Raw genomic sequence first — 12,084 nt, 5'->3', positions numbered from 1 at the left:
CGAGACTCCTCCTCCAGGCTTCCTTCCATCGTTGGATGCAACCGAGAGATCCACCACTGCTGCTGTTGTTTCTATGTCAGCTACTATGAATCCGACTGCAAGCTCGTTGGCTGCAACCGGGTCATCACCTTTGCGGGTGTCAGGGTTGGAGGGTACTGGTCAGGGGCACAATGGCGAGGTCATTGCACCGCCGTCTGTTGAGCAGGTCATAGCATACGGAGGTATTCAAAGTCCGCTTACTTCGGACAGGAGGTCCAGCCGGCGAATTGAGAATCAACCTGATGCGGATGATTTACAGATGGGACATGCTATGCGTGCGGCTAAAATGAGAGATGTCGAAACTGAGAGAGGTATGTCTTTCAGCATTAATAATTATATTCTTCATTTCTCTCCGCAAGATATTGTAGATAAGGCAGCTTCTATTGGGGTTACGTTGGGGAACAATGGCCGAGAAATTTCTAAATCTATTAATGATCTCTTAGACTTAGAGGTCGATAGAGCGTTAGACTTAGTCCGAAATTTAGCGGCAGTTAAACCAATGCAAGAGTTTGAAGTCAACGATCTAGGGAGACTGAATTCTCTTTGTGATAGTCTGGCCCCGACAGTGGATCTAGAGGATGGTGTAGGTGAGGTTTTAGTTGGTCAAGGGATGTGTGCCCAATCTCCTAAGGCTGAGCCTCAATTTTCTGGTTATATGGACCAGGAGTTGCTGGAAATGCCGAAACGTCCATGGAGACGGAAAGTTTATCCGGTCTCTGCGGTACGTAGAAGTGCTAGATTTAAGATTGCCAAAAAAATTTATGATGAATAATGAGAGGAATTTTTTGGAATAGCAGAGGTCTTAGAGACTTGGCTAAAAGAAGATTTCTAGTAGAGGCTACTTTAGAGCATCACCTTGATTTTATCGCACTGATGGAGAGAGGGAGGGATAACTTTACTTCTCAATTTTTAAGTTCTCTATCGGCTGGGGTGGATTTTGACTGGCACTGTCTCCCTCCAAGAGGAAGGTCCGGTGGGATCTTACTTGGAGTCCGTTGTGACACTTTTCAAGTGCGGGAGGTGGTGTTTGGGGAGTTTGCAGTCAAATTCAAGATTAGATCTAAGGGAGACGGGTTTCAATGGGCTCTTGTTGCTGTCTATGGTGCAACACAGCCAGAACTAAAGCCTGATTTCCTAGCAGATCTGGTCAGGATTTGTGATGACAAACTACCATTGCTTGTAGGCGGAGATTTTAATATTATTAGGCGGGCTGATGAAAAAAGTAGTGTTAATTTTGATGGCAGATGGCCTTTCATGTTTAACACAATTATCGAGAGCTTATATCTGAGGGAGATTGCTCTATCAGGTAGGAAATATACCTGGGCGAATGCTCTACAGAATCAGACATTTGAAAAGTTGGATCGTGTCTTAACTAGTATTGAATGGGAACAGAAGTTCCCTCTAGTAACTGTTAGAGCACTTCAACGCGCAATCTCGGATCATACTCCTCTTTTGCTGGATTCCGGTGAGGCAAGCCATATAGGAAACAAACATGGATTCTCTTTTGAATCAAGCTGGTTCACAAGGGAGGGGTTCATGGATATGGTCGAGAGGGAATGGAATACGGAGGTCAGGGGCGAAACCTCTGTAGAAAGATGGCAGTATAAGATTAGACATCTTAGACAGTATTTGAGGGGCTGATCTAAGAATGTGTATGGAATATATAAGGAAGAGCAAGATAAGCTCCTCAAACTTATAGACAATCTAGATCGGAAGGCTGAGAGTTGTCTTCTGGATGCCAACGAAAGGTATCTCAAATTCGAGGCCGAACAACGCTTGCGTATTCTCCTGAGAGAGGAGGAAATGAAATGGGCGCTTAGAGCCAAAGTGAAGGCCATAGTTCTTGGGGACAATAACACTAAATTTTTCCACTTGATTGCAAATGGCAAGCATAGGAAAAAGAAAATAGTGCAGCTTGAGCAAGATGAGGGTACAATAGTAGGTCATGAGAATCTAAAATTGTACATCTCTAACTACTATAAACATTTATTTGGTGCTCCTGAGCAAAGCTTTGTGGCTATGGATGAGCAAAAAGTGGCGGATATTCCTCAAGTTGGAGAGGCTGACAATGAGATTTTATCCGCTCCTTTCTCAGAGAAAGAGGTGTTTGACGCGATTGGGAATATGAAGAATGGCAAAGCTCCCGGTCCAGATGGGTTTCCGGCGGAGTTTTACAAGCACTGTTGGCATATTATTAAGACTGATCTTATGTCAATGTTTTCTGATCTTTTTTGTGGTCACCTTCAACTCTTCCATTTGAATTTTGGTACTATTACGCTCTTACCAAAGAAGGAAGGGGCCACGCGGATTGAACAGTTCCGTCCGATCTGTTTGTTAAATGTTAGCTTCAAGATTTTCACAAAGGTGGGAACGGATAGGTTGACTAAGATGGCCCATTCAGTGGTACAATCTACGCAAACAACTTTTATGCCGGGACGTAATATCCTTGAAGGAGTCGTTGTCTTGCATGAAACTCTTCATGAAATTCACTCGAAGAAACTAGATGGGGTTATCTTTAAAGTGGATTTCGAAAAGGCTTACGATAAAGTCAAATGGTCGTTTCTCTAGCAAACTCTACGTATGAAGGGTTTCGATGAGCTGTGGCGTAGGCACGTCGATTGTTCTATAAAAAAGGGAAGTGTGGGTGTCAAAGTGAATGATGATGTGGGTCATTTTTTTCCAGACACTAAAGGGTCTCCGACAAGGAGATCCAATGTCTCCCATTTTATTTAACATTATCGCTGATATGTTGGCACTACTGATTAAGCGGGCCAATGAGAAGGACCTTGTAGGGGGCTTGATCCCACATCTTGTTGATGGGGGTGTCTCCATTTTACAATATGCGGATGACACGATTCTTTTTTTGGAGCATGATCTCAGTAAAGCCAGGAACCTCAAACTTATCCTATGCTTATTTGAACAACTATCAGGGTTGAAGGTAAATTTTCATAAAAGTGAATTGTTTTGCTTTGGAAAGGCCAATGATGAGCAGCTCACGTATAATCAATTGTTTGGTTGTGCTAGCGGGAGTTTACCTTTTACTTATTTAGGGATCCCAATTCATCACAGAAAATTATCAAATAAGGATTGGAAATGTATCGAGGACCGGTTCGAAAAAAAGTTGAGCTGTTGGAAGGGCAAGCTCTTATCGTATGGAGGAAGGTTGATACTGGTTAATTCAGTTTTAACAAGTATGCCTATGTTTCTCCTATCCTTCTTTGAAGTACCTGTTGGGGTACGAAAAAGGTTGGATTTTTATCGGTCCCGTTTTTTCTGGTAGAGTGATGAGATCAAGACTAAATACAGGCTCTCGAGATGGGACATCATGTGTAGACCTAAGGATCAAGGTGGTTTAGGGATTGAAAATTTAGAGATTAAAAATAAATGTCTACTCAGCAAATGGCTGTTTAGATTATCTATGGATACAGAGGGGGGTTGTGGGTACAGATTCTGACGAATAAATACCTACAAAACAAGACTTTGGCGCAGGTTACAATGAGACCAACTGATTCACCGTTCTGGAAGGGGGTCATGCGGTCTAAGAATGCCTTTTTTCTCAGGTCTAAGTTCGTTATTGGCAATGGCCAATCTACTAGATTTTGAAAGGATACTTGGATGGGTGAGACGCCTTTAGCCATGCAGTATCCGCAACTCTACCATATTACACAACGACGTCAGGCGACCGTTGCGTCAATTTTGCGCCAGGTTCCTCTTAATATTCAGTTCCGTAGAGCCTTAATAGGTAACACATGGTCAAGCTGTCTGCATCTAGTTAGAAGGTTGATGGATATTACCCTTACTGAGAACCCTGATAGTGTTCGTTGGAAGTTGACCACTAACGGAATTTTCTCGGTAAAATCTATGTATTTAGATTTCATAGATTCAGTATCCATCCCGAAGTCCTTACATATTTGGAAGGTCAAAGTTCCACTTAGAATTAAGATCTTCATGTGGTTTGTTCACAAGGGGGTTATTCTAACTAAGGATAATTTGGTCAAACGTAAATGGAAAGGTAATACTAGATGCAGTTTTTGTCAGAATGATGAAACAATTAAACACCTATTTCTGGACTGTCCTATGGCTAAACTTCTATGGCGAACACTTCTTATTACTTTCAACATTAAGCCACCCAACAGTTTAAACACGTTATTTGGGACGTGGTTAAGAGGGGTCGATGATATAACTGCCAGCCTTATCCGAGTAGGATCATGTGCACTTTTGTGGGCTACATGAAACCGTAGAAATGACTTGGTATTTAACAAACATCAATATATTCACTTTTTGCAGGTCATTTTCAGGGCTACTGCCTTGATCCGCACATGGTCATTACTCACTCCTGTGGAAGCCAGGGAGCCTATGGTTACTGGGTGTGTCCGATGGGAGATGGTAGCTCAGGTTATCTTCAACCATTTTGGATGGCGGCATATTAATAGGATAGGTGTTTAGTCATCTAGGCTTATTTTAACGCATCCCGGTTGTGGCGAGTTGGACGCCGTGTATCTTTTTGCTATTTTTTCGTTTACTTTTTTGGAGACTTTTTGTACTATTCGAGGACTTGGGTTTGACATAATATATGGCCGTATGCATCTCTCGATGCAGAGGCCGGGGCTTCGCCTCCTTTTCAAAAAAAACATGTGTATAGTTTGGAGAACAAAGACATGTGTATGCACTATCAGGTTGATGTGCGATCCAACATGTGGTTGAATGGTTATAGAAACAGTGGTATCCCTGGTCCATCAGAGTCCAAGTCTTGGTGCTTTCATTATTCATGGATTTATTGCAGGATTTTTGACGATGTGCATTCAGTGAAAGGAGACATTTTCATCGATGACGAGGCATCTACGATGACTTCATAGATCTCAAGACAATATGTCGACCCAGTCTTACAAAGGTGTTCATAAGAATAGTGTATGTGTTTGTGAATGGGCGCTTATACGAGAGTTTGCGTCTACATTGTGTTAAAAAACTGATGGACTCAGAGTTTTTATTGATGTGTGAAGGATCCAAACAATTAATCTGAGAGTTTTTTTATTGATGTGTGAAGGATCCAAACAATTAATCTCAGAGTTTTTTATTGACGTGTGAAGGATCCAAACAATTAATCTCGAAAAAAAGTTCAAACCATTAAAAACATGAAATGAACATGCTAGAGTAAGTCTCCAAAATAAAAAGCTAGCTGATGCATGGACTTGTGGCTCCCTTGGAGAGCCTTATCTCTTCAATTTGTCTTCCACAATGCTCTTGCGAGTTTCTTCACATCCCCGATCTCCTCCTGAACATGCCACCGCTGACTGCTACGCCACCTCCGACGGGATCCCCTCCCTAACGCACGCCGCTAATGATGTAGAGCTCCGGCCGGCTCTATCTCCCCTCCTCCCTCCCCAACGCACTTGGTCCCAACGCATCCCGGGCCATGGCGTCTACACACCCTTCCCATCCTCCCTCCGCAACGCACTTCGCCGGATCTCCGCATGTGACATCAGATCCTTTTGTCTATGTCTTTCTTTTTTCCTTCGAGAATGACCCATATCTCATCCTTTTGTGCTGGCTTGTTGATTCTTGCAACTTTGAATGTATATAAGTTGCTAAGATTGGACGTAAAGAAGCAGGGTGAGACTATTGATTAGAATCTGAAATTTGTTTGTTGTAGCCGTAGTAAGGGAGAGGTAGGGGAGGGGAGGTGAGGTGAGGTCGTCAGGTTGAACTTTTGTAGCGGTCCATAATAAAATTTCTGGCCCACGAAGCTGAAACAACACAATCAGATAAAAAATGTAGCTGCGAGGACGATGTATGAAAAGCAGACGAAAATTACGGGGGAAGAAGCATCTAGGTCCCAGTCATCCTCCGCAGCTTGCTCTTGCTCATCGTCGGCGAGAGCGAGATGTGGATTAGCCCGTGCGGGAGTGAGCTATGGGTGGAGGTCATCCTGTGCGTGACCGAGCTGTGCAGGACGAGCATCGTCCTCATGCGGACGCGGGCAGGGACATGCAATGACGACGCTACACATCGGGTGGGGCCGTGCTCCGGTGGCGACAACGGCGGGGCCCGGTTGGATCCGGTCGGGGTGGATCCATTTCCGACGGATTTGGCATGTAGGCGGCCGAATCCGGCTAGATTGAGGGTCGGCGGCGCCATGGCCCTCCTGGAGGTCCCTCTTTAGCAAGAAAGAGGGAGAGAGTTGAGAAGAACGTGAAGAAGGGAGAGATGTGAGGCGGAGGAGCGTCCAGAGGTCAAATGGGGAAGGTTGCCGGTGGCTGGGGCATGGCAGAGGTGCGGAATCGACGACGAATCGGCTTGCGGGCGCGAGGGGAGCTCGGGCAGGAGGGAGCTACGGGCGACGGTGCGGTCCGGTTCAGCCGGGTGGGTTTAGAGTTTTTTTAAAGTGAAACGTTTTCTTAGAATCCACTAATGGAAGGACCGCGGGTTGAATACGTAAAACAGCAAGGGCATTTTTGTAAAAAAACCTCGACGAGTTTTTTGACAGAAGCAATAGCCGTTTTAGTATTAGGTAAAGATAGACCACATGAAGTGGGATACAAAATGATCATGGGGCTCAACAAACCACACATGACGACCCAGATCCAAGGAATTTGAAAACTTAGCTAAGTCATCAGCATCACCATTAGTGGCTCTGTCTTCGAATTTAAATAAACAGTTTAACAGAGAAGCTCTATGCTTGATCTCGGATATAATAGCACCGGAGACACCTCGGTTTGAACATGAAATTTCGTTGATAACTTGCTTGGAGTCCGAAGCGATGACAATGTTCTGGAGCATTAGAGCCTCAGCGAGGGCCAGACACGTCCGCTTATAGTATGTTGGCAAAGACAAAGTTGAGAAGAGAAACAATGATCGCGATGTTGATTCTTGGAAACGTCTATGGAAGATAGAAGTGCCATCCAAAATACATATGGTCTTGTAGAGGCTCGCAAAATAGTCTTTGTCAACGGAAGATGTGTGATCACACAGGAAAATGTTTAACATAACTTCATGCGCTATTTGCGGAGCTCGGAACTCGTGGCGTCACTCACGTTTGGAATGCACAACGACAAGATGTGTATGAGCCAAGGTAGATGGGGACCTCGCAGAGCACATGTGTGCAACAACAGAGCCAAATGCAAAGCAATGGTTATTCGCTATGATAGAATCATTATCACCCGAGACATTTGTGAAGCTGACGGTGACACTTTGGTCTAGGCCTTTCTAAATTCACAGTTGAATCTGATGCAAGTGAAGTTGTCAAGCTTTGAAGAGATCGCGACCGGAGTCAGTCTGAAATTGTGTCGATTCTCCAAGAAATTGAAGAGCTTAGCGGCAATTTGAAATCTTTCCGATTGAACTTCGTTGGACGTGATGTGGGGCACATCTTTGTGCCAAACAGGCGCCAGCTAGTAGAAGGAGGTGTCTTTCAATCAATTATGTACCTAATTTCTTAGTTGTGTGTGTGGAAAACGAATGCAAACCCGCTGATTAATAAGTGAAAGCTCTTGAATCGGAAAACATATATTAAAACAAAGAGATTTAGATTTGTTATTTTAGAAGGGAAAAAAGAGAAATAAACATTTTTTATGGAAACCAAAAAGGAGATATAGACGAGAAGCCCACTTCGTAAATACAAAATCATGTGCACCAAGAAGTCTGAGAATCCAGATCGGTTCGTCCAAGGGAAGCCCATGAAAGCTCACCCCGAGAAGCGAATTCTGCCATTGAGAAAGCTATGTTTTTTGTACTAAAAAGGAAAAGAAAATAAGAAGGAGCACTCCTTTTTCTTTCAATCACTGTCCCAAAGAAGCCAATGGGGCAGCTGATGTTCTTACCAGGGATGTGATGGATGTACAAACTGTTGTGTGGCAAAGTGTTCCGCCTGGTTTTTTGTTGGCTGAGCTAGTGGATGATGCATTCATTATTCCAAATGTCATATAAACCGCCATCATGGCTTTTTCTAGAAAAGGCTACTTTTCCTCTTTTTTTGGAGAACATGACACACAAACGAACATGTTCAAAATTGGAGTATATTCCACATAAGAAGAAAAACAATACTATGCTCACGTACCAATTTTCATTCTGCTTTACACCAATAAATGAAGTGCCATGAGTAGGGAGGAACAAATGAATCTAAATTACGAGCCCCAAAACAAGATAATATGCAGTTAACACAGGAAGTGATGCCAACGTGCTGACTATAACCCTGCAAAAAAGATGCAAAACGTGGCTTGACTTATTATATGAATCATCTTACAATTAAAACAAATTGCAATTGTCCAAAGCTGAGAGGCACATAAATTAAATTGTGTGATCATCAACTGGTTACTTACGCAGTACTAAGTACGCCAGCATGCAGGTTGTACTCTCGGGAGAAGACAAATGTTGCGACAGACTGTGGCAGTGCAGCCTATCAAGATGAATGCAATGAAGTATGATTAGAATAGTTGGTTTTCAAAAATAAACAATGTAACAATGTTGTAACATATGATTCACAAATCACCTGTAAGATAGTAACACGCAAAAGATCACCTCGGAGTCCTAAGATTAGGGCTCCGACTATGGTGACGGTTGGTGCCACGATGAACCTCAGCACCAAGCTCAACAGGGTCAAGCCAAAGCCACACACGATAAACTTGTCTTGTAGTCCTATGAACATGCCTACGATGCAGCAATTGGAGTTTATTGTCATGCCACAATCCTTGCATTGTTAGATGTCCCTTTAGATCACATGAATTGAAAAAAAAATGCACGAATAGAAAAGGCACATAAATGCGATGTTATGGATTTTATTTGTTTTCTGTTAATCACACATGCACGAGAAACAGAGAAACTAGTAATACTTGTTAGTTTTTAGTTGTAACACATGGAAAACACATGAATTTTCTATAGAGACCATGACATATACTCCCTCCGTCCGAAAATAAGTGATTCAAAATTAACACAATTTTGTACTAAAGTTAGTGTAAAGTTGAATCACTTTTAAGTCACTTATTTTGGAATGGAGGGAGTATATCCTACGTTTCCTCTTCTGAGCATAATAGACCCCAAATTCACAATGCTATTATGAAACGAATACATTTGATAGATTGACTTGTTATTTTTTTGAACAAGATAATCGCTATAAATGTGGTATTCCCTCCACTCCAATGGAGAAAGTAGTGCACACAAATTTCAAAATCGAACTTTAACCATAAATTAGATCAACCAAATGTGGGTTATATGTGACAAAAGCTATACCGTTGAATTCATATTTGAAGTAAGCTTATATTTAAAACTAAATATTCTTGGTTTAATTTATAGTTAAATTAAGATTTTGAAATGCATGTACGTCGATCATGGGAATGAAAGGAGTAGTAGTATTTTTAGAAGCACAAGGTTGACAGCCTAAAAAGAAAGAAACGCAAAGGTTGACTGATGAATAGCAAAAAACCGATCTCAAAATACGATTATTTTTTTTGCGGGGAAATACGAATCTAATTGCTGTAGATATTTTTTTAGCTAGTAGGTCGTTACGTACCCATGCTGAACATTCCCATTCCAATGCCGGTCTTTGACATGATCGAAATGGAACCATCTATGATGCTTGGCATCTTCAGGTGCCACCTACATATGATTTCAAACACATGCACTGGATTACTAACTAATTGGATGAATTAACCAAATTAAATCTGTTGTGCAAGCACATGGCACATGCAATTATGCAAACCTGTTGGCCACGGAAGACCACGCGACCCCAAGGAGGCTGGCGTACACGTTGGGGTTGCGGGCGAGCTTGACCCCGACCGCTCGCAGCAGCGGCGCCCAGAACGCGCACCCCGTCGCCGCCGTCTTCCGGCCATCTTCGGCTACCGCCGGCCGGTCGGCATCGTCGGTCCCCGGCGCCTCCTGGTCATCTTGTTCGCGCGCGATTTCGGGGGACTCCGAGTCCGAGGTCACCTCCAGCCAGGCCTGCCTCGCCTCGAAGACGACCAGCATCAGCGGGAACCACACGACGCCCTGCAGCACCGACAGCTGCACCATGATATCACGCGCCCACTTGCCGTACATGGCGTCCAGCAACGGCACGCCCACCAGGAGCCCGTTGTTGAGCGCCGCGAGCGAGAAGCCGGTGATGCACCAGGAGTAGGAGGAGGCCTCGCCGCGGCGTGCGGCGGCCCAGCCGGAGAGCGCGAGCACGACGGCAAGCTTGGCAAGGACATCGGCCGCCAGGACGCGGTACCCTGCGGCGAAGGAGCCGGCGCGGGCGGTGAAGTCGAAGCCGTAGAGCGGGAAGGCGAAGTAGACGACGAGGCGGTTCACGGCGTCGCAGTGGTCCGCAGTGAAGAGCTTCCACCACCGCACGGAGCCGTAGCCGAGGCCGAGGGCGAAGTAGAGCGGCGCCATGGCGGCCGCCACCCTATACACGTCCCCCCACCCTATCATTGCTCTCGTCCCAGGTTGGCTAGCAAACTCGTCCGGACAAAGCCAATTAAGCCGCACAAACGACGGGGGGAGCTGCCATTTTTCATTCCTCCGTCATTTAACCACCTGCTAGGAATTCGTCATTTTCAGTGGAAGGGATACGTACGACTTGATCGCGCGGTCGGGTACTCATAGAACCTAATATTATTTGCCTGCACGTATCCCCGCGCACGTCATGAATGTATTATTTGCCTGCTGTTTATTGTTTTATTTGCTGAACGGAATCCACTTTGTGATCCCGGTATATTTTAAACCTTGAAAGTATTTAACCGGTATTTGTGAATTGGATCGTCCCATTAGCGCAGTCTCTTGCTGGTATGGTTTTTTTATTTGGTGTGTTTTCTTTGTTTTTCTCCCTTCATTATACATTGTTTTTTCACTTGTTTTATCTGTTTTTTCTTTCTTTGTTATGCTTTTGGTTTCTTTTGATTCTTTCTTGATTTTCCTCATATTGTACTCCTTCGTCATATTGTTTCTTTCATACGGTAATATTTTTTCAAATGCACGTTTTACATTTCTTAACGGCAGTAATCATTTTATAAAACCACATGAACATTTTTTATGCTGTTACACATTTCTAAAATTCTATACATTTTTTTAAACACATGTCACGTATATTCTATTAAGGGCATGCCACATTTTTTTACATCACACAGACTTTTTTTTACATTGCGTACACTTTTTTTTTTCTGAAAATGTCACAAGCATATTTTTTTAACACATGAACATTCTTGAAATGTTACAATTTTTTGATTGGACAAAACATTTTTTTAAATCATGCAAATCTTATATAAATTTTACATACATTTTTTTAAATGCCACATATATTTTTCAATATTTGTTTGACCCAATAAAATGTTTTCGGAGTTCAATGCTTTGGTGTTTTCCAAAACACAAATAATTTACAAAATTGCAAAAATATTACTTGAAAATGTGTCACAAAATTTTCAAATCCGAATCGTTATTCTACCATGTGAAAAATTGTCTGATTTCTGGATTTTTTTTACAAGTGTGATTTTTTAAATAACGGACAGTTTTTCAAAATATTAAAATTATTTCAAAATTCTAAATATTTTTTAAACACACAAAAGGAAATTGAATTTGTGCCAAATTAGAAAGCAGTAACATTTTTTAGAAATGTGCTAATATTTTTTCAACTTCACGAATGCTTGTTATGTGATAGTTGGCCGACCCAAATTCTAGTCTGTGAGAGTAGCAGATTATCCCGGTCGGGATTGTAGTATTTCTAATATGTCAAACGGGTCTATGGTCTAAAATAGACCGGGATTATAAGTTTAGAGTGTCAATTTCGGGGAATCAAAGTTTAGGGTTTGATCTAACTTTTGTCTACAACTTCAAGGTTTGTTTTGGATCTTTTTACTTTTTTATTCCTCCGTCATTTAACCACCAGCTAGGCATCATTATCAATGGAATACGACTTGATCGTGCGGTTGGGTCGTTTGTTAGGTACGTTTAATAATTTAAACCCTCTAATATTTCTTTAGTACTCATAGAATCTAGCAAGTATATGACGTATCCCCGCGCACGTCATGAATGTATTATTTGCCTGCTGTCTATCGTTTTATTTGCTGAATGGAA

The 12,084-nt window shown here is 42.8% G+C and overlaps 1 protein-coding gene across 1 annotated transcript; it reads right to left on the bottom strand.

The window, feature by feature from the left end:
- Nucleotides 1-8,134: 8,134 nt before the first annotated feature.
- Nucleotides 8,135-10,446, bottom strand: LOC123399920 (probable auxin efflux carrier component 5b). Its single transcript, XM_045094303.1, has 5 exons — nucleotides 9,731-10,446; nucleotides 9,542-9,627; nucleotides 8,525-8,682; nucleotides 8,355-8,431; nucleotides 8,135-8,227 (listed from the first exon to the last, which is right to left on the bottom strand). The coding sequence occupies exons 1-5, from the start codon at nucleotides 10,444-10,446 to the stop codon at nucleotides 8,155-8,157; spliced, it is 1,110 nt and encodes a 369-aa protein (XP_044950238.1). The 3' UTR covers nucleotides 8,135-8,154.
- Between the last annotated feature and the right edge of the window lie 1,638 nt (nucleotides 10,447-12,084).

Source organism: Hordeum vulgare, chromosome 5H, assembly GCF_904849725.1.
Source record: "Hordeum vulgare subsp. vulgare chromosome 5H, MorexV3_pseudomolecules_assembly, whole genome shotgun sequence".
Classification (NCBI taxonomy): Eukaryota; Viridiplantae; Streptophyta; class Magnoliopsida; order Poales; family Poaceae; genus Hordeum; species Hordeum vulgare.
This window is presented reverse-complemented; position numbering and strand designations above follow the sequence as displayed.

What these genes read in the sequence shown, in the direction of transcription:
- LOC123399920 (XM_045094303.1), bottom strand. Translation starts at nt 10,446, where the DNA reads ATGATAGGGTGGGGGGACGTGTATAGGGTGGCGGCCGCCATGGCGCCG. An exon ending in AATGGGAATGTTCAGCATGG is followed by an intron (nt 8,683 to 9,541) that starts GTACGTAACGAC and finishes GCTGCATCGTAG; the next exon opens with GCATGTTCATAGGACTACAA. An exon ending in TGCGTGTTACTATCTTACAG is followed by an intron (nt 8,432 to 8,524) that starts GTGATTTGTGAA and finishes TCATCTTGATAG; the next exon opens with GCTGCACTGCCACAGTCTGT.